The sequence below is a fragment of the Narcine bancroftii genome, chromosome 4 (assembly GCF_036971445.1).
Source record: "Narcine bancroftii isolate sNarBan1 chromosome 4, sNarBan1.hap1, whole genome shotgun sequence".
NCBI classification, from domain to species: Eukaryota; Metazoa; Chordata; class Chondrichthyes; order Torpediniformes; family Narcinidae; genus Narcine; species Narcine bancroftii.
Genome location: NC_091472.1, coordinates 9198815 through 9222264, shown reverse-complemented (window position 1 = coordinate 9222264; position 23450 = coordinate 9198815). Strand labels below are relative to the sequence as shown.

Sequence of the window (23450 nt, the reverse complement as noted above, 5' to 3'; positions counted from 1 at the left end):
CAAGATGAAGAAGGACTATAATCAGGAAATAGAGGAGTTGGAAAGGGAAATAGTAAACATAGAAAAAAAATTAGCAATGAAGGAAGATACAACTAAAAGAAGAGAATTGGCGGATAAAAAAATAAAATATGAAACACTACAAACATATAAGGTGGAGAAGAATATAATGAAGACAAAACAGAAATATTATGAACTAGGGGAAAAAACGCACAAAATCCTAGCATGGCACCTTAAGACAGAACAAGCTAAGAAAATGGTATTGGCATCAAGGAAAAAAGACAAACAAATTACATATAATCCAAAAGAAATTAAGGAAAACTTTAGAGAATTCTATGAACAATTATACCGAACTGAAAACGAAGGGAAAGAAGGGAAAATAGAGGAATTTTTAACTAAAATTGAACTACCAAAACTACAAATAGAGGAACAAAATAAATTAACAGAACCATTTGGAATAGTAGAAATACAAGAGATAATAAAAAAATTACCAAATAATAAGACACCAGGAGAGGATGGATTTCCAATAGAATTCTACAAAACATTTAAAGACTTATTAATACCGCCCCTCCTGGATGTAATCAACCAGATTGATGAAACACAAAGCTTACCAGATTCATGTAAAACAGCAATAATTACAGTAATACTAAAACAAGGGAAAGATCCACTCGCACCAGCGTCATATAGACCAATATCTTTACTAAACACAGATTATAAGATAATAGCTAAACTATTAGCAAACAGATTAGCAGAACAGGTACTGAAAATGGTAAATTTAGACCAAACTGGATTTATCAAAAAAGACGCACAACAGACAATATTTGTAAATTTATTAACTTAATTCATGCAGTAGAAGGAAATAAAGCACCTGCAGTAGCAGTTGCTTTAGACGCAGAGAAGGCCTTTGACAGAGTAGAATGGAATTATTTGTTCAAAGTATTGCAAAAATTCAGTCTACCGGAGAAGTATATTAATTGGATTAAAGCATTATATAAGGGACCGTTAGCGAAAGTGACAGTAAATGGACATGTATCAAAGCAATTTAACTTAAGCAGGTCAATGCGGCAGGGATGCCCACTATCACCTTTAGTGTTTGCGCTAGCTATAGAACCACTAGCAGAATTGATAAGAATAGATAATAATATAAAAGGAATAAAAATAAAAGACAGGGAATATAAAATCAGTCTATTTGCGGATGATGTTATAGTGTACTTAACAGAACCAGAACTATCAATAAAAGAATTATATAAGAAATTGAAGGAATATGGAGAAGTGTCGGGTTACAAGATAAACGTAAATAAAAGTGAAGCAATGCCTATGAATAATGCGGATTTCTCAAAATTTAAGAAGGAATCTCCATTCAGATGGCAAATGCAGGCAACACGATACCTAGGTGTACAAATAAACAAAAATCTAGGCCAATTATATAAACTCAATTATAATCCACTAATGAAAAAATTACAGGACAATTTAGAACATTGGAAAGATCTACCACTAACACTGATAGGAAGGATAAACTGTATTAAAATGAACATTTTTCCAAGGATATTATACTTATTTCAGGCACTGCCAATACAACTGACAGAAAAATTCTTCAAAGAGTTAAAGAAAATAATAAGGAAATTTTTATGGAGAGGGGGGAAACCGAGGATAGCACTAGATAAATTGACAGAATGGTATAAACAAGGAGGCTTACAATTGCCAAACTTTAAAAATTATTATAGAGCCGCACAATTAAGATACCTATCAGATTTTTATCAAACAAGGGAAAAACCAGACTGGACGAGATTAGAATTAGATAAAATAGGGCAAAAGATACCTGAACACATATTATATAAATGGGACGAAAAATTGGTACAACATAGAACTTCTCCAGTATTACATCATCTCCTCAATATTTGGAAGAAGATCCATGTAGAAAGAAATAAAATAAATTATCAATTACCAAAACTAATATTGACGCAAAATAAGCTACTCCCTTTTACAATAGACAACCTTTCCTTTAGAGAATGGGAAAAAAAAGGGATTAAAAGAATAGAAAATTGTTTTTCAGGAAGTAGATTCTTATCCTTTGAACAAATGAGAGATAAGTACAATATAACTGGAGATACAGCGCTGGCATATTACCAACTGAGATCCTACTTGAAGGATAAATTAGGAAGCAATTTGAGTTTACCAGAGGGAAGTAACCTTGAATATGTGATTACAGATACAATGTTAATCAAAAGATTTATAACAAATATGTATATTAAACTGCAAGAAAAGGAGAATGAGGAAACAAATGGTAAAACTAAACAAAAATGGGAACAAGATTTAAATATAAAGATAAAAAAGGAAACATGGGAGAAATTATGTTCTGGAACGATGAGAAATACAATAAATACGAGGCTACGTATGATACAATATAATTGGTTACACAGACTATACATTACACCGCAAAAGTTAAATAAATGGGACCCAACAGTATCTGATAGATGTTTTCGAATTAAAAAAGAAATGGGAACAACAATTCATGCAATCTGGACATGTGAGAGAGTAGAAAAATTTTGGGATGATCTCAATCAGATATTAAATAAAATAACAGAAAACAATATACCAAAGAATCCAGAGATCTTTCTCCTAAGTAACATAAAAAACAAAGAATTTGGAATTGATTTGGAGGATGCACAAAAAAGATTTGTTAAGATTGCCCTAGCCGTAGCAAAAAAATGTATTATGTCAACCTGGAAATTGGAAGATAATTTGAAAATACAACAATGGTATATAGAAATGAATAAATGTATTCCATTAGAAAAAATAACATATAGTTTAAGAAATAATATTGAAATATTCGAACAAGTATGGGAGCCTTACATTAAATACAATAGCGAAAACCTACCGGGGACAAACATTACCTAAGTTGATGGAAGGAGAAGGAAAGAAAAGAATGGACTCAGTAGAATTTCTGGTGTATTTTTGTTGAATGACAACATTGTCTGACTGGTTTAATGCAACCTAGATTGTATACCTAAAATGGATGAGAGGGGGGGGGGGGTGGGGGGGTGGCTTGGGAGGAGGGAGGGGGGGGGGGAGAAAAAGTCACTGTAAATGTGTGAAAAAGAAAAAGTGTATATCATGGCTATTGTGATTTATGGTGTGAAAAATAAAAAATAAACAAAAAAAGATTAGAGGGGTATGGGGGGCTGTGGTCAAGGTATAGGTCAAAGGGACTAGGGAGAATAATAGTTCAGCACAGACTAGAAGGAGCAAATGGCCTGTTTCTGTACTGTATTGTTCTATGGTTCACTCTGACTTTATCAGTAATTCTCTTCCTCTTCAGAAAAAGATGGCCTCCTCTCTACTGCCATCAAGTCAGCCCCTTATCCGTATCTCCTCTACTTCCTGCACATCTGCCCTAGGCCCCTCTGCTCTGAGCTGCAACAAGGACAGGATTCCCCTTGTCCTCATCTATCATCCCACCAGCCTCCACATCCAACATAGAACCATATAACAATTATAATATGGAAACGGGCCATCTTGGCCCCTCTAGTCCGCATCGATTTAAGTGATCTCATCTAGTCCCACTTAACTGCACCCTGTCCATAACCCTCACATCCATGCACCTATCCAATTTTTCCTTAAATGACAAAATTGACCTTGCAGCAACCACCTCTTCCGGAAGGTCATTCCACTCAGCTACCACTCTCTGAATGAAGAAGCTTCCTCTCATGTTACTTCTAAACTTTTCCCCCCCAGGTCCTAACTCATGACCCCTCGTTCCATTCTCACCTACCCTCAAGGGGAAGAGCCTATTCACATCTACTCTATCTATCCCCCTCATAATTTTAAATACCTCTATCAAATCCCCTCCCTCAACCTTCTACGCTCCAAGGAATAAAGACCCAGTCGACTCATTCTTTCTTTGTATTCTAGATACTGCAATCCCGGCAACATTTTAGTAAATCTTCTCTGCACCCTCTCTACCTTATTGATATCCTTCCTATAATGTGGAGACCAGAACTGCATACAATATTCCAAACTTGGCCTCACCAATGTCTTGAATAGTCTCAACATCACTTCCAAACTCCTATATTCTATGCTTTGATTTATAAAGGCCAGCATATCAAAATCCTTCTTTACCACCCTATCTACATGAGAATCCACTTTCAAAGAACGATGAACTGTTATTCCAAGATCCCTCTGTTCCTCTGCATTCCTCATTGCCCTCCCGTTAACTGCATATGTTTTGACTATTCTTCCCAAAATGAAGCACCTCACACTTATCTACATTAAACTCCATCTGTCATCTTTCAGTCCACTCTTCTAAACAATCCAAATCCTTCTGCAATCCCTGAAAACCATATTCACCAGCCACAACTCCCCCTATTTTTGTATCGCCCACATATTTACTAACCCAGTTTACCACCCCATCAACCAAACCATTAATGTAAATGACAAACAACAAGGGAGCCAACACCGATCCCTGAGGCACACCGCTCATCACTGGCCTCCATCCTGACAGATAGTTATCCACCATGACTCTCTGGCATCTACCTTCTAATCACTGTTGAACCCATCTGACTATCTCAACATTAATACATAGCGCCTGAACCTTCCTTACCAACCTTCCATGTGGAATCTTATTGAAGGCCTTACTGAAATCCATATGGACTACATCTACTGCTCTGCCCTCATCAACCTTCCTAGTCACCTATTCAAAAAAATTCAACGAGATTTGTCAAACATGACCTTCCCCACACAAACCCATGTTGGGTGTCCCTGAGCAGTCCATGCCTCTCTAGATACTTATACATATTATCTCTAAGAATACTTACCATTAGTTTACTGACCACCGACATCAAATTTACTAGCCTATTATTGCTGGGCTTACACCTGGAGCCATTTTTAAATAGAGGAACCACGTTTGCCACACACCAATCCTGCGGCACTACGCCCCTTTCTAGTGACATTTGAAAAATCACTGTCAGATCCTCCGCTATTTCCTCCCTGACTTCCCTCAAGGTCCTGGTGAAAATTCTGTCAGGATCCGGAGACTTATCCACCATTATATGCCTCAAAAGTTCCAATATCCCCTCTTTTCTAATCCCTACATTTTCCATAATCACCCCTTTTGCTTCTCTTATCCTACACGATTCCATATCCTTTTCCCTAGTGAAGACCGAAGCGAAGAACTCGTCCAATATCTCCCCCATCTCACACCTTCCGCCATTTCCACCACCTACATCATGATCCCATCAGCAAACACATATTCCCCTCCCCTTCCCTCTCCACCTTCCGCAGGGACTGCTTCCTCTGTGACTCCCTCATCCTTTCCTTCCTCCCCACTAATCGCTACCACGGTACCTACCCCTGTGACCGTGAGAAATGCTCCACTTGCACCTACATCTCCTCCCTCAACACCATTTGGGGTCTGAAACTATCCTTCCAAGTGAAGCCACACTTCACTTGTGAATTTGCAGGAGTCATCTACTGCATCCAGTGGGTTTTTGGGTCCTCTGGGCCCGTAACAAAGACCAACACACGGGTCTAACCCAGGTCCTCTAATCACCTTACATGACTCATCTTCTTCCACTTGACATCTTGCCCTCTCTCTCTCTCCGCTTGTCTGGCATCTGCCAACGCTCTGCCTGCAGTTTACGGCAGTTCACTTACTTGTCAGCCATTGAGGAGAGTGTGCAGACGGCCTTGGCTGCATTGCTCCCATTCAGGACTCCTCCACCTCGGCAATCAAATGCTTTCCCCTTGTAGTTCTCCTTGATCAGCTCCTGGATGGTGACAGACTGAATGACGGGATTGCCCATACTAGCGTCCAGCTTGGGGCTCAGGTTCTTTCCGGGGCAGTGAGCTGTGTCCGATGATGGGACTGAGTCCTGGAACTGCTGAGCTTGAGTGATGGTGATGGGAGGTTGGGACCCTCCGTCACTGAAGTGACTGTGCTCTAATGTGTTGATGTATTCACACACCCTGAAGAGACAGAAGACTGATCACAGCCTGTCCCACATCCCTCATCTACAAAGTTCAGATTTGTTGCATACATGACATCACATACAACCCTGAGATTCTTTTTTTTCTGCAGACCAGGAAGAATTTCTATTTCTCTCTTTTGTATATGTAAAGATAGGTATCTTCTTTGGCTTGGCTTCGCGGACGAAGATTTATGGAGGGGGTAAAAAAGTCCACGTCAGCTGCAGGCTCGTTTGTGGCTGACCAGTCCGATGCGGGACAGGCAGACACGATTGCAGCGGTTGCAGGGGAAAATTGGTGGGTTGGGGTTGGGTGTTGGGTTTTTCCTCCTTTGCCTTTTGTCAGTGAGGTGGGCTCTGTGGTCTTCTTCAAAGGAGGTTGCTTCCAGCCAAACTGTGAGGCGCCAAGATGCACGGTTTGAGGCGATATCAGCCCACTGGCGGTGGTCAATGTGGCAGGCACCAAGAAATTTCTTTAGGCAGCCCTTGTACCTCTTCTTTGGTGCAAACCCTTGCTTCCACTTCACCAGACAATCATAGCTGTGTTCCTCACACCCATCTCTCCACCCCGCTATCAGCAGACAGGAGGATCGCCAGTGCCTGCTGTTCCATGAGACGATACTCAGTTATTGAAGACCCCTTCCACCCCGCACACAGCATCTTTCAGCTGCTCCCATCGGGGAAGAGATCCAGGAGGATCAGAGCCAGCCCCACCAGGCCGAGGATCAGCTTCTTCCCACGGACAGTGAGAATGCTGAATGACCAAAGGAACTGCTCACACTCACCCTCCGAGACTCTCATATTCATGAAACATTGTTTATTTATTTGTATAAATAAATACTTGATACAAGATATTAAGAGGAATTGATAGAGTGGACAGCCAGCGCCTCCTTCCCAGGGCATCACTGCTCAATATAAGAGGGCGTGGCTTTAAGGTATTGGGTGGAAAGTTCAAGGGAGATGTTTTTTACCCAGAGAGTGGTTGGTGCGTGGAATGCACGACCTGGGTCAGTGACGGAGGCAGGTATGTTGGTGAATTTCAAGAGGCTACTGGACAAGCTTATGGAGGGTTATGTGGAAGGCAGGGTCTAAAGGTGAGCACAACATTGTGGGCTGAAGGGCCTGCACTGTGCTCTGCTGTTCTATGTCCTGTATGTTCTATGTGTATTGTTTGTCTTTTCATGTATTATGTCTGGTTGTATGTCTGCGTGTTTTGTACCGAGAACTAGAGATCGCTGTTTCATCAGGTTGTATCAGATGACAATAAACTTGATTTGACTTGAAGTGTGTGTGTGTGTGTGTGTGTGTGTGTGTGTGTGTGTGTGTGTGTGCGCGCGCGCGCGATGGCACTTCCTGCCTACCTGAAGACATGCTGCCAGCAGTCCGCGTTGTGGCTGCCCATCTCCAGCCCCACGCCGAGGATGGCGTCCATGCACAGGACGTGTGCTGTGTGCAACTGGACCCCCTGGGGCCGCCCAATCTGCTCCAGTTTCTGCTCCACTCTTTGCTTCACTGTGGGGATACACACCAAAAAGGACAGATCAGGGATACATGAGAGCCCCGGGGAAATTACTACCTCCTCCAGCTCCTGGGAAGCCACATGGCTGCTCAAAATTCAGAATGAGAATCAGAATTTATTGTCATGAACGTGTAACAAAATTCGTTGATTTGTGGCAACATTTGCAAAATTGCTATAAATTACATATCCGGAAATACACTATTTAAAACTAAATAAATAAATTTGGGCAAAAGAAGAGAAGTGAGGTAATGCCTGTAGTTCATTGTCCATTTGAAATCTGACAGCGGAGGGGAAGAAGCAAGTTCACGTTTATTGTGATCACATTATCTGGTAGAGTGAGAAAGTTTAGTTAAGCATCAACTCTACCACACACATGGCTGAACAAAATAGAAGACCCAGAGCACAATTACAGAGTGGAGAGTTGTAATGAAAAATATCAAACTCAGCTTGAGATCATTGTTGTGGGGCTCATTCAGGAGCCTGATGGCTGGAGGGAAGAAACTTGTGTCTCCAAGTGCCTTGAAAAGAACACTTACCAAACATAAAAAGCCTGATGCAGTGGAAGCCCCTCACTGGTTTCACCAGGGGTGTGCGGGGGTGGGGGGGGGGGAGGGTGGGAGGTGGTGCGGACCGCACCGGGTGACTCCATCTGAGGGGGTGACACCAAAATGACTGTCTATAATATTTTTCTGCAGTGTTTCAGAAGAAATTTATTTTTTATATAAAAATATCCCTGTCGTTAGTTATAACAACAAAAACATTTTTCGTAAGCCCAGCTTACATGTATCAATATACCTACAAGGCTAAAACTCTATCCTAATTAACTTTTTGAACCTTCCAATGCTCTTTGGTCAGAGCCCACCAAACACCCCCGCTCCACCTTGATCAGCACCGCCAATTCCTTTCCGCTTAGTGCCACCGGCGCCACTGCCATTCCGGACATACAAGGAACACATATCTGTTTCTTCTATGCTCGGTACACTTGTACCTTCAGTCCATGATGGGGGGGGGGAGGGGAAAGGGTTGACACCATGATGTACCGCACTAGGTGACACCAACTCTAGTGAACCCACTGAAGTCCCTCACAGAAAGATCACAAAAAGGTACAGAAACTTATCAAAGGCGTTTATATGAGGACTGGAGTGCAAGGGACGTTAGGCTGAACTGTCCAAAACTCAAAACACATTGGAGGCCCATGAACTGTTTTGGATTTTCTCTTACTAACTTTAAGAAGGAGTGCAGTGTGGATTTACCATAACTTTGCAGAGTAAAATTAGAAGAGATCGGAAACTCGGATGGAATTCCTTCAGATATGTAATTTTACGCGATCAGCGTCTGAAGATGTTAAGGAGAAATAAGAGGGCAGGTGGTGAAGTGCCATTCCATTCCTGTTGCATGGTAAGACCAGACACAATCTACATGTTGGAGCCAGTCTTTCAGGAATGAAGTTAAGAACACAGCAAAACACAGAGGGTGGGAGAAGGTTCACAAGCGAAAGTTGACCCCTTCATCAACTGTTAATTGACAAAAAAGTCACCAATATTTTGTTACAGGGATAACAATAAGATTGAAAGAGTGCAGACAAAATTTACTAGGATGTTGCCCAGACTTCAGGAACTGAGTTACAGGGAAAGGTTAAACAGGTTAGGACTTATTCCCTGGAGCATAGAAGAATGAGGGGAGATTTGATAGAGTTATTTAAAATGATGAGGGGGATAGACAGAGTAAATGTATATTGGCTTTTTCTACTAAGGGTAGGTGAGTTACAAGCCAGAGGACATGGGTTAAGAGTGAAAAGGCAAAAGGTTAGGGGGAACATGACGGGGAACTTCTTCACACAGAGTGCTGTGCAAGCGTGGAAAGATCTGCCGGCTGAAGTGGTGAATGTGGGCTCAATTTTAACATTTAAGATGAACTTGGACAGGTACATGGATGGGAGAGGCATTGAGTGTAGATCAATGGGACTAGGCAAAAAAAATGGTTTGGCGCAGACTAAAAGGGACAAAGGACAAGCCCGTTTCTGTGCTGCAGTGTTCCATGGAAATATGGAGCAGGTCATACATCTGCCAGAACCTCAGTGAACAGCAGAACATCCCCATGGGACGAACTGGGCCACTCATGGTCCTTCGTTCCTGCAATGAAGTTGTTCTCAGTACCTTGTGCGATAGGGTCAGTGGTGTCAAGGACATCTTTCTCCTCTTTCTCATCCTGAACACAGGATGCTGCCGACATCTGTGCAAGGGCTGAAGCGCAATTGGCAGCGACGCCTGTAAAAGAAATTTAGTTAGAAACACAACTGACGAATCTGAAGTTAGTAATAGAACTCAATTAGAAAGTAGACAGAGATCATTTATTTCACCTGTATAAAAGAGAGCACAAGTGGGAGCCCGTGGATGTGTTTGTGTGTATACAGGGTCACTTGTGTTACTGTGTGGCTTGACTTGGTTAGTTTTTTTTTAACCATTAAATCACATGGTGACAATGCTAACCTCCGGACCTCAGAACAGAAATAACCAGGAATGGATTTGGTTCCAGATGCAGGGAGAAGGTACAAACTCCTTACAACTGTGCTGGATTCATAGCTGCGTCGCTGGTGTTGTAAGAGCTTTGCGCTGACCATATCCCACACCCCAGGAGCAGATTAAATTTAACTTAGACATACAGCACAGTAACAGGCCCTTCTGGCCCTTTAGCCCAAATACACCCCTTGTACGTTTGGTGGGAGTAAATTGGAGCAACCGGAGGAAACCCACGGAGACATGGGGAGAATATACAAACTCATTCCAGACAGTGCCGGATTCAAACCCGGGTCACTGGTGCTGTGACAGCATTGCTAACCGTGCCACCCGACTGCTAGGCAGAGTGTGTGAACAAAGTCACAAAGGGTACAGAAGAGGTTGACGAGGACGTTGCCTGGATTAGAGGGTATGATCTCGGGGGAGGGGGGAGGTTAGACCAACTTTGGTGGTTTTCTCTGGAGCGTCAGAGGCTGAGGAGAGACCTGATAGAAGTTTATAAAATTGCCAGAAGTGCTGATAGGGTGGACAGTCAGGATCTTTTTCTCACACTCAACCAGCTATTCTCATCAGGGAACATTTGACCCCCACCCCCTCCCCTGCCCAAAGTCCACAGCACATTTAAAGTGGGGGGGGGTGGGGGGTGGGGCATGGACTGAAATCATTTTTTTTGTGGTCGGTAGGAGAAAAGTAGAGAAGAAACCAACTGAACTTGAATGCTTAACAGGGAAGGGGGCCCATAAACTTTAGGCAGAGACCTAAGGGGTCACAAGCGAAATGATTGAGAATGGCTGTACGAGACGATATGTATTTAAGCCTTAAATTTTAACGCGAGGGGAAGGAGTTTAAGGGAGATGGGGCTGGGGATAGTTTTATTTTTATACACAGACAATGGTGGGTGCCTGAAATGCATTGTGAAGGAACACGTTGAAGAAGCAAATAACTGCAACATTTAAGAAACATGAGAATGGGCAGGGAGTGGAGGGATTTGGACCACGTGCAGGCAGATGGGATTCATTTAAATTGGTGTCAGGGTCAGCACAGACCTGGTGGGCTGACTGGCCACCTTGTTCTATGACTCCACAGCATCACCTGGAGGAAGAGGCAAGAATCAATATTCGGACGTGGCCTACCCAGCGCACAGCTCAGCCGAGCCGCTTTCCTCAGTCCATCCAGGCTCATACAAATGGCGTCCCGCTCCTTCTGGTTCTGGTCTTTAATTCCTTCCATGCCCAGGATGAAGGCCAGCCCCTTGGAGCTGCCCGTCACCCGACCAGTCAGAGGGGTGGAGAGCATGTCAATCAGGTTCTTCCAGCAGCCAATCAGGATGAACCGGGCAAAACACATACCTGGTAGGAGTAAACAGAGATGCTGGTAAATGATGTTGAGTGTTCATTAAATACCATTGAGAATGTGAGTTTTAAAATGTTGACTGAAAGAGAGGGCGACTGACTGTATTCCATTCTCTTGTTTATACTTCAGTAAGGCTAAATTTAAATTTAAATTTAGACATGCAACACAGTAACAAGCCCTTTCAGCTCACGAACTCGTGCTGCCCAATTGTACCCAAATGACCTACAACTCACCACACGTTTCAAACAGTGGGAGCCCCTGGGGTAAACCACGCAGACATTGGGAGAATGTACAAACTCCTTACAGACAGCATGGGATCCGAAACCCGGCCTCGATTGCTGGCGGTCCAACAGCGTTGTACTAAGTGCAACACTAACCTTGTTTCCCCCTCCCCTCCCCCCCTCCCCCAGCTAATATAGCAAAGACAGTAAAAGACTATTAACCATTGGGTAAGGGACTTGACCCTGGATAAAAAATCCCAAGAGGATTCTAAGAAACATGTACTTATGTGGTGAACACTTATTCAAATGCTCTGGAAAATTGGACATTTGTTGCATAAATATGGAACCATTAAGCCACGCATCAGACTCTCTTGGGGTGAGACTAGCTGTTTGTGGCAGTGCTTCTTGCTGTAACAGAGTTTACATGCTTTGCAAAGTGAATTTTAAAAGTTTGCAGCTGTATTTATGTTTGTTTATTAGGTCCACCTCAATACCATCATGGTCTTAGAATCTTGATCACACAGAGAGCAACACTCCATTCCTGTTGTGCTATCAGACTGAATGTTGCCTGAATTCAAGGTACCTATGTTTGTCCCAAACAAAAACAGGAGATTCTGCAGTCACTGTGGTTAAAGTATAAACACAAAGCGGGAGAAACCCAGCAGGACACACAGCGTCCTTTATATAGCAAATATAAAGATACATAACCAACGTTTTGGGGTTGAGTGGAATGACAACTGGGAAGTCCCTGTCATTGATGCGGACAGAGCGAAGGTGTTCAGCAAAGTGAACTTCCAGACTGCGCCCAGTCTCTCCGATGTAGAGAAGGCCACAACAGCAGCACCGTATTCAGTAGATAAGATGCTGTACTTATATTAAGTCTGGGTTGACTTGCCTGGATAACACAAAGAGCAAAGCTTTCCCTATATCTCGGTACACACAGAAATAAACAATTCAATACAATTCTATTTCATGAATTGAATTCAATTTCTCCTGCTCCAGTGATTTGAAAATTTGGCCTAATGGTCTATGTTAGGAGATCAAGGACACAAAAAGCAGAAGTTTGGAAAATCTGCAATAAATCACTGTCTAAGGAGAGTGAAGCAAAATTTAATGTTTCAGGTCCAGCAACCATTTGACCCAAATGATAGAAGAGAGTAGAGCGGTGGTGCAGCGGATAGAGCCAGGTTTCATCCCGACCTCGGGCATTGTCCAAACTCCCCATGAGCATGCGAGTGAAAAAAATGGTGGCCCTGGTGTTGGTGTGGACCAGGGGATACATCAGCGATACATTGAATATATTTAAAAAGGAGAGGGATAGATTTTTGAAGAATAAGGAAATTAAAGTTTATGAGGAATGGAAAGGTAAGTGGAGCTGAGTCCATGGCCAGATCAACCGTGATCTTATTGAGTGGTGCAACATTGTGAGGAAGGAGGACAAGCTGAGGGTATGGATTGACACTTGGCAGTCTGTCGTGATAGCGATTAGTGAAACATGGTTGCAGGAGGGATGTGATTGGCAGCTAACTATTCCTTAATTTTGTTGCTTTAGGTGTGTAGAACCGGAGGGGCAAGAGGGGGTGGTGTAGCATGGCTTGTCAGAGAAAATATTACAGCGGTGCTTAGGCAGGATAGATTGGAAGGCTCGTCCAGGGAGACTGTATGGGTGGAACTGAGGAATGGGAAAGGGGTGTATTATAGACCACCTAATGGGGAACGAGAACTAGAGGATAAAATTTGTAGGGAGATAGCAGAAATTTGTAATAAGCACAGGGTTGTGATTTTCTGAGATTTTAATTTTCCATATATAGATTGGAAAACCCATTCTGTGAAAGGGCTGGATGGGTTGGAGTTTGTAAAATGTGTGCAGGATAGTTTTTTTACAGCAATACGTCGAGGTACCGACTAGAGAAGGGGCAGTGTGGGTTCTACTGTTGGGGAATGAGATAGGTCAGGTGACAAGTATGTGTTAGGGAGCACTTCGGGTCCAGTGATTACAGTTCCATTAGCTTCAATGGAAAGGGAGAGGTCAAGGCCGAGGGTTGAGGTTTTCTATTGGGGAAAAGCTAGATTTGAGGAGATTTATGAGGAGTGAATTGGGACGATTTGTTTTATGGGCAGGATGTAGTAGAGAAATAGTGGTCTTTTAAAGGTGAGATTTTGAGGGTACAAAAGGCAGAGTCAAAAGTTTGAGACGTTCGGAGAATACATTGAATGTAAAAAGAATCTTAAGAAAGAAATTAGAAAAGCTAAGATACGTGGTGGTTCGGGCAGAGAGTCGGAGGAGGCGGCAACTGGAGCTCGGGCGACTATCTGGAGGCGGAGGAGCTTGGAGAGAGTGACGGGCAGGTAAGCTGTTAAATTCCAAGGCTTACTGGGGCTTGGGCCTACTTGGTTCGGGCTGTGAGTTGGAGAGGCGGCAACTGGAGTTCGGATGACTATCTGGAGGAGAGCATGGAGAGAGTGAGGGGGTTAATTGGTCAAGGGCCAATAAAAGGAGGGTAAGGATAAGGAGTGGCCTGTGAGGAGCGGCCCAGTGAGTGAGTGGCCCGGTGAAGGAGTGGGACACCTGAGGCTTCGGCACAGAGTTGCGGGAAGACACAGGTAAGAAAAATAGAGGGGTGAGTTTTTCCATTCAGTTAATTTTATTTAGACACAAAGGGTTTGATTCAGGCAAGGCAGGTGAGCTCAGACCTGTGTCATGCACCTCCTGTGTTATATGGGAGCTCAGGGATACTGTCAATGTCCTGGGGACTACGTGTGCAGGAAGTGTGTCCAGCTGCAGCTCTTGATTGACCACGCGTCAGCACTGGATCTGCTCATGGACTAACTCTGGAGCATTTGGGATGCTGAGATGCTGTGGAAAGCACCTTTAGTGAGTTGGTCACACCACAGTTTCAGAGGGTAGAGAAGGATAGGGACTGGGTGACCAACAGTAAGAAAAGTAGCAGGAAGGTAGTGCGGGAGTCTCCTGTGGTCAATTCCCTCCAGAACAGATATGCCGCTTTGGATATTGATGGGAGAGATGGCCCACCAGGAGAAGGCAGCAATAGCCGGGATCATGGCACAGTGAGTGGTTCGGCTGTGAGAGGAGGCCAGGAAAAAGAATGGTAGGGCAATAGTCGTAGGGGATTCAATAGTAAGGGGAATAGACAGGAGTTTCTGTGGCCGCAAACAAGACTCCTGGAAGGTATGTTGCCTCCCAGGTGCAAGGGTCAGGGATGTCTCAGAGCGGCTAGAGGACATTCTGGAAGGGAAGGGAGAACAGCCAGCTGTCGTGATCCATATCGGTACCAACAATATTGGAAAAGGGATGAGGTCCTGCGAGATGAATTTAGGGAGTTAGGAAATAAATTAAGAAGTAGGGCCTCAAAGGTAATAATCTCTGGATTGTTCCCGGTGCCACGAGCTGGTCAGAGTAAGAATAACAGGGTAGCTAGAATGAATATATGGCTTGAACGGAGGTGTAGGAGGGAAGGTTTTAGATTCTTGGAACATTGGGGCTGGTTCTGGGGCAGACGGGACTGGTACAAACAGGACGGTCTGCAACTGAGCAGGGCTGGGACCAATATCCTTGGGGGTTTGTTTGCTAGCACTGTTGGGCAGGGGGATGGGAGCCTGTCCAGAGAGTCAGAGGGGTGTAAAGTGAGGATAGAAGCAAAAGATAGCAAGGTGAAAAGCAATAGAGACAGGAAGGCAAGACCAGAGCAAAAATCAAAGAGATACTTATTTACATAAAACGGATAAGAGTCTGGCTAAAGTGAATCTGAAGGCCTTGAGTCTCAATGCAAGGAGCATTCGTAATAAAGTAGATGAAATGAATGTGGAGATAGCTATTAATGAGTATGACATAGTCGGGATCACAGAGACATGGCTTTGGGTGACTGTGACTGGGAGCTCAACATTCAGAAGGGATAGACGGAATGGAAAAGGAGGTGGAATAGCATTGTTGGTTAGGGAAGAGGTGAATGCGGTAGAAAGGAAGGACATTATCTTGGAGGATGTGGAATCGATGTGGGAAGAGCTGTGAAACATAAAGGGGCAGAAGACACTAGTGGGAGTTGTGTACAGGCCATCAAACAGTAGCAGTGAGGTTAGGGATGGTATAAGGAAGGAAAATGGGAATGCGCGCAACAAAGGGACAGCAGTTATAATGGGTGACTTTAATCTACATGTAGATTGGGTGAACCAAATTGGTCAGGGTAAGGAGGAAGAGGATTTCTTCGAATGTATGCGGGATTGTTTTCTAAATCACCATGTCTAGGAACTGACGAAGGAACGAGCCATTCTTGACTGGGTATTGAGTAATGGAGAAGGGTTCATTAACAATCTTGTTGCGAAGATCCCCTTGGGCAAGAGTGACCACAATATGGTGGAATTCTTCATTAGAATGGAATGTGACAGAGTTGATTGAGATACAAAGGTTCTGAACTTGAAGAGGGGTAACTTTGATGGTATCAGGTGTGAATTGGCTAAAATAGATTGGCAAATGGTACTTAAATCGTTTAAGGATAGCTTGGAGCAAGTACAGCAGATGTACATCATAGTTTGTAAAAAAATAAATCAAGGAGAGTAGCACATCCATGGCTAACAAGGGAAATCAGAGAGTAAAAAATCCAAACAAGCAGCATATAAATTAGCCAAAAATATAATATTCCAGATTATTGGGAGAAATTCAGAGTTCTGCAGAGGAGGACAAAAGGATTAATTAGGAAAAGTTAAAGGGATTATGAGAGGAAGCTGGCAGGGAACTTAAAAAATGAGTGTAAAAGCTTTTATAGATACATTAAGAGAAAGAGGTTAGTTAAGACGAATGTGGGTCCGTTGCGGACAGAAACGGGTGAGTTAATCATGGGGAACAAGGGTAAGGCAGACTGTTTAAATAACTACTTTAGTTCTGTCTTCATCAAGGAAGACATAACTAATCTTCAGGAAATGGTTGAGGATCGGGGACCTAATGTGAGGGGGGGAAATAAGGGAAATAATTGTAAGTTGTATTAGTTAAGTTGCAGGGATTAAAGGTAGATAAATCCCCAGGGCCAGATGGTCTGCATTCCAAGAGTGCTGAAGGAAGTAGCCCAGGATGCATTGGTGATAATTTTTCAAACCTCCTTAGGTACTGGATTAGTTCCTGAGGATTGGAGGGTGGCCAACGTAACCCCACTCTTTAAGAAGGGAGGGAGAGAGAAACTGGGAAACTACAGACCAGTTAGCCTGACATCGGTAGTAGGGAAGGTGCTAGAATCATTTATGAAAGATGCAATTGCAGTACATTTGGAAAGTAGTGGTATTATCGGACGGAGTCAGCATAGTTTTGTGAAGGGAAAATCATGTCTGACGAATCTTACAGTTTTTTGAGGATGTAACCAGTAGAGTGGATAGGGGGAAATCAGTGGATGTGGTATATCTGGACTTTAGTAAGGCATTTTAATAAGGTTCTGCACAGAAGACTAGCGTACAAACTTGAAAAGCATGGTATAGGAGGTATGGTATTAAGGTGGAAAGAAAATTGGTTGATGAACAGGAAGCAAAGAGTAGTAATAAATAGGTTCTTTTCGGAATGGAAGCCAGTGACTAGTGGGGTACCACAGGGCTCTGTGCTGGAGCCACAGTTGTTTACAGTATATATCAACGACTTAGATATGGGAATAGATAGCAATATCTCAAAATTTGCAGACGACACGAAGTTGGGTAGCGGGGTTGGCTGTGTTGAGGACGCTAGGAGGGTGCAGAATGATTTGGACAAGTTACGTGAGTGGGCCAAGATATGGCAGATGCAATATAATGTGGATAAATGTGAGGTTTTCCACTTTGGAGGTAAGAACAGGAAAGAGGACTATTATCTAAATGGTATCTGTTTAGGAAAAGGGGAGATGCAGGGAGACTTGGGTGTTGCTGTGCATCAGTCATTGAAAGTGGGCGAGCAGGTGCAGCAGGCGGTGAGGAAGGCAAATGCTATGTTGGCATTCATAACAAGAGGATTTGAGTACAGAGATCCTACTACAGCTATTCAGGGCCTTGGTGAGACCACATTTGGAGTTCTGCATGCAGTTTTGATCTCCTTATCCGAGGAAGGACATCCTCGTCATTGAGGTGGTGCAGAGAAGATTCACTAGAATAATACCAAGGATGGAAGGACTTAGATATGAAGAAAGGTTAGATAGACTAGGCTTGTATTCTCTGGAATTTAGAAGATTGATGGGGATCTTATAGAAACATAAGGGATTGGACAGGCTAGATGCAGGAAGATTGTTCCCGATGTTGGGGAAAACCAGAACCAGGGGTCACAGTTTAAGGATGAGAGGGAAGGTTTTTAGGACTGAGATGAGGAAAAGTTTCTTCTCTCAGAGGGTGGTGGATCTGTGGAATTCTTTGCCACCGGAAGTAGTTGAGGTCAGTTCCTTGTCAATATTTAAGAGTAGGTTAGATTTGGCCCTTGTGGCTAAAGGGATCAGGGGGTATGGGGGAAGGCAAGAACCGGGTACTGATCAGCCGTGATCATATTGAATGGTGGTGTAGGGTTGAAGGGCCAAATGGCCTACTCCTCCACCTATTTTCTGTGTTTCTATGTAACAGGGTAAAAATAAATCCAAAAGGTTTCTACAAATATGTTAAAAGCAAAAGAAGAGTGAAGGATAAAATTGGTCCTTAGAGAATCAGAGCGGACAACTGTGTGTGGAGCCAAAAGAGATGGGGGAGATCTTGAACAATTTATTTTCTTCGGTATTCACTAAGGAGAAGAATAAAGGATAAAGAAAGCAAAGAGGGTAATTATAGAGACTGTAGTGATTAAGAAAGAGGAAGTACTGGACCTTTAGAAGCATTTAAAGGTGGATAAGAATCGAGGTCCCGACAGGATTTTCCCAGAACCTTGAGAGAAGTTAGTGAGGAAATAACAGAGGCTCTGACAGTGATTTTTCAAATGTCATTAGAGACGAGTTTAGTGCCGGAGGATTGACGAATTGAACATGGTTCTTTTGTTTAAAACGGGTTCGACGAGCAAACCTAGCAATCATCGGCCTGTAGGTTTGACGTCTGTGGTCAGTAAATTAATGGAAAGGGTTCCTTGAGATAGTACATATAAGTGTCTGATCAGGAATACTTGACACAGGTTTGTGCGTGTAAGGTCATATATGACCAATCTTGTTGAATTTTCTTGTAGGAATGTTGATGAGGGGAAAGCAGTGGATGTTGTCTATATGGACTTCAGCAAAGACCTTCGATAAGGTTCCACATGGAAGGTTCATGTGCTAGGTATTAATTTTGAGATAGTAAAATGGATTCAACAGTGGCTGGAAGGGAGATGCCAGAGAGTCGTAGTGGATAACTGTTTTACAGGCTGGAGGCCGGTAACAAGCAGAGTGCCTCAGGGTTCTGTATTGGGTCCATTACTGTTTGTCATATACATTAATGATCTGGAGGATGGGGCAGTAAATTGGATTAGTAAATATGCAGATGATATTAAAATAGGTGGAATTGTGGATAATGAAGAAGGATTTCAAAGATTGCAGAGGGATTTGGATGGCTTAGAAGAGTGGGCTGAAAGGTGGCAGATGGAGTTTAAGGCTGAGAAATGTGAAGGGCTTCATTTTGGAAGGAATAATCCAACAGGACGTACGTAGTAAATGGGAGGGGATTGAGGAAGGTAGTGGAGCAGAAAGATCTAGGGATAATGGTGCATCATTCCCTGAAGGTAGCGTCTCATGTGGATAGGGTGGTGAAGAAGGCTTTTAGTATGCTGGCCTTTATAAATCAAAGCATAGAATACAGGAGTTGGGAGGTGATGTTGAGATTGTTCAAGGCATTGGCGAGGCCAAATTTGGAATAATGTGTGCAGTTCTGGTCACCAAATTATAGGAAGGATATTAACAAGTTAGAGAGAGAGAGTGCAGAGATTTACAAAAATGTTACCTGTGTTTCAGCATCTAGATTATAAAGAAAGATTGAGCAGATTAGGTCTTTATTCCTTGGAGCATAGAAGGTTGAGGGGGGTTTTTATAGAGGTATTTAAGATTATGATAGAGTTGATGTGGATAGGCTTTTTCCCTTGAGAGTAGGAGAGATTGAAACAAGAGATCATGAGTTAAGGGGCAAAAGCTGTGTGGAATGACCTTCAGGGAGAGGTATTGGCGGCAGGGTCCATTTTGTCATTTAAGGAAAAATTGGATAGGTATATGGATGGGAGGGGAATAGAAGGTTATGGGCAGGATGCAGGTAGGGGGGACGAGAGGAGAGGACTTGATTTGGTGCAGACTAGAGGGCCAAATGGCCTGTTTCCGTGCTGTAATTGTTATATGGTTATTTAACAAGTCAATCTCAAAAAGAAGAAAAAAATGAAACAAAAAAACCCCCAAAAACTAATGTAAAGATAGTGATCTTCAGAAACTAGACAGAGAATCATCGGAGAATCCAGGCTTTTTTAATCTTCCACTCATGACAGTATTCTATTAATGGGCCCCACATCTTGTCAAATTGAAACCTTCCATCCATCTAATTTTCACCAATCTTAAACAGGACATTACAACATGTAAACACCGTGCATGAGTAGGTGGAGAGCTGTCTTCCCACTTCATTAAAATTCCTTGTCTGGGTATCAATATGTTAAAAGCTAATACTTTCTCTTGGGTTGCAGTCAGAGGTATTTCCAGTTCACGAGAAAACCCAAACAAGCCTATTAAAGGACGTGGTTCTATTTTGATCTTAAAAATTGTTGATAAAGTTTGAAAACTATTTTCCCAAAATCTCCCGATGTTGGGGCACTCCCAAAACATATGAAGCTTCAAAAACGTTACACTTCTCACATTGTAGGTCAACGTCTGCATAAAAACAAGATAATTTAAGTTTGGACATATGTGTTCTATGCACCACCTTAAATTATAATAAACAATGCCTTACACAAAATGAGGAATATTAATCAAGCTGAGAGTGGAAATGTTATATTGGGATCACGCTCCTAATCATTCTTAATCCCAGCCATTGGGGCTGATCTCAAATCCAATAAGTTGTTATAAGTACACGATATTAATCCACCGTGAACAGACTGTAAATTAAAAAATAAATCAAGAATATTTGAATTTGAGATTCGCAGAAAACCAGATAGTTTGGACTGAGGAAACTGGCAGAGCTTTGATTCCTTTTAGACTGGCTTACAGCAGCAGGCAGTGTCAGGGGAACATCTCACCCCAAGGATGCCACACCAACTGTCCTGTTATCTCAGGGTTCAAACCCACAGCTTTCTGAGCAAACAGTTTGAACTGGGGAGACAATTGGATTTATGACAATTGCATTTGGGGTTGCTACGAACATTTTAAACGTGGTGAGGCTGTGGAGCCTTTTCTCCCTATACAGAATGTTTAACCAAAGTAGCAAAGTGGGTATGTGGGAAAACCAACTTCCCTGGAAGACACAGCATACTTAAAGGAGGCCACGGACTCAAATCATGAAGTGTTTTTAATGCTTTTCATGTTGTTGGTCGGCGAGAAGTATGGAAGAAACAACTAAACATGACTGCTTTTCAGGGAAGGGGGCCCGTATATTTTAAACAGAGTCCTGGCGGGGTGGGGGGCAGAGCCGAAAAAGGGTTGAGAATGACTGGCCGAGAGGAGAGGTCGTAGAGGATCTAGTACTGGGTTATGAACCTGATCGGGTGACAGATTTCTTGGTGGGGAGCGGGTATGCACAAGCTATGTACAAGGATAGGAGTAGACAAAGCGGTAAAGTGTTTAATTGGGAAAGGGCTATTTATGATGGGTTTAGCCAGGAACTGGGGAGAGTAAACTGGGGACAGATGTTCTTGGAGAAAAGCACAGAAGTAATGTGGAGGATCTTTAGGGACCACTTGCCTGAGGTTCTGGATAGGTTTGTCCCACTGAGGGAGGGTGAAGATCATTGGTTAATGGAACCATGATTTACAAAAGAGGTGAGACAGCTGGTTAAGAGGAAGTAGGAAACATACAGAAGGTTCAGGTGGTAAAAGCCAGGAAGGGCTCATGAGAATTATATGGTAGTCGGGAAGGAATTTTAGGAGAGCTAGAAGGGGGTACGAGAAGGCCTTGGGATGTAGGATTAAGAAAGCCAAAGGTGTTTTATTGTTATGTGAAGAAGAGAACGACGATGGGAGTGAAAATAAGGCCGCTTAAGGATAAATAAAGGAGGTCACAAGTGCCTGGAGGCAGAGAACGTAGGGGAGGTCCTAAATGATTGATGTTCACCAGAGAGAGTGACCTTGATCAATGTGAGGTCAGTACAGAACAAACATGCTGCAACATGTTGAGGTTAAGATGGACGAAGTGCTGGGTGTTCTTAAAAATTTCAGGATTGAGAAAGCCCCTAGGACTGTACGAGATATACCTCAGGTTACGACAGGAAGTGAGGGAAGGGATTGCTGGGGCATTGTCAAAGTTCTTTGCATCTTCCCTGGCTAGAGGGGAGATACCGCAGCATTGAAGAATGGCAAATGTAGTCCCCTTGTTTAAAAGAAGTAACAGGGAGAATCCTAGGGGTTATAGGCCAGTGGGACTTGCGTCAACGGTGGGCAAACTATTGGAAAGGACTCCCAGATACATGATTTACAAGAATTTAGAGACATACAGTCTTCTCAGGAATAGTCGGCATGGCAATGTGCGGAGAGGGAAGGAGAGGGGTTGGATCACGTAGTAGAGAGTGGAAATTGTGGACAATAATATGTTGGTTGCGGTGGCTGGTGGGGAAGTGGGACAAAGGGAATCTTGTCCTTATTGCATCTTGGAACAGACGGGGCCAAAATGTGTGGGTAAAAGAGTGAGAGCTGAGCAAATGGCAGAAAAAGGACATCTTGGATGTTCGGGAATGGAACACCTCATGCTGGGAGCAGATGCGAAGGAATTGAGAGAAAGGAATAGAAGCCTTAAGGTTTGGACCATTGGTTACCTTGTACTTCCTGTCGATACTGTGTGACCTGCTGAGATTCTCTAGCACTTTTGATAAAGGTGCCTGCACTGCCTTATTTCCCTGTCTTCTGGTCACTGATCCTCCTGCCTATGGAGACAGCTTCTGAATACATCATGCCCCTCATAATTTGGATTCCTCTGTTATATCTTTCTGTTGTCTCAGTGATAATATCATTCAACACCGAAGCAGGCCCTTCGCTCCACCATATTATTGCAATCCTTCACCCGTTTACAAGGATTTGCTCCCTAACCTTCTATGTCTTGCTTCAAATTTGGATGCTTTTTTAATGTGGCGAGAGTTTCTGCCTTTACCACATTCCAGATTCCAACTACTCGCTAGGTTGAAAATATCCCCACAACTCCAAATCCCCTCTACATCTTGCTCCTTGTACTCCTTCCGAGAATGTCAACTTCTGAAAGTGTCTCCAGTAGTGTGGCTCTCAACCAAACAGCAAGGAGTTGTGACTTACATCCAGGAGGATCCATGGGCTGAAAGAACATCTGGCAAAATGCTAGACTGGACCTTACCTGCAGTTACCGAATCAGGGGTGTTCTTTTCCTGAGCCAGAGGTGACTGTCCCGAGGCAGCGCTGATCATCTGTCCCCCAACGGCGCTACTCCCCAACCCATCCATATCTGCAAATGAAATGCAACAGGTGTGTGTAAGTAAAATCCTGCAACTGTGAGGTCTGTACCTAAGATGGCAGTGTCTGTTCTCGGCAGTGGCCACAAGGGTTTGTGGAATCTGGAGAAGCAGCAAACCGGTGCAGGGCACCGGAAAAATGGAGAACTACCCCCTACCCTGCCTTGAGAAGGAGAAGCTGAGGAGACAACCCTACAGGGAAGGTGACCACGGCAGCAGACCAGAGAGGGGCTCAGTGACTGAGGCATGGCTGGCACCAAGGGGGGAGGGTATTCGTGGTCATTGCCCCCCTGCCAATGAGCCATTGTGG

At 43.4% G+C, this 23450-nt stretch overlaps 1 protein-coding gene across 1 annotated transcript in view; it reads right to left on the bottom strand.

Annotated features, from left to right (window-relative positions):
- arfgef3 (ARFGEF family member 3) overlaps window positions 1-23450 on the bottom strand; it is a 197729-nt gene that overhangs the window by 73199 nt on the left and 101080 nt on the right. Inside the window, exons 30-34 of the mRNA XM_069936112.1 lie at window positions 23026-23133; window positions 11129-11344; window positions 9636-9746; window positions 7322-7472; window positions 5650-5961 (exon numbers count right to left, since the gene is read on the bottom strand). Coding sequence (XP_069792213.1) covers window positions 5650-5961; window positions 7322-7472; window positions 9636-9746; window positions 11129-11344; window positions 23026-23133 — 898 coding nt within the window. The remainder of the gene's footprint in view (window positions 1-5649; window positions 5962-7321; window positions 7473-9635; window positions 9747-11128; window positions 11345-23025; window positions 23134-23450) is intronic.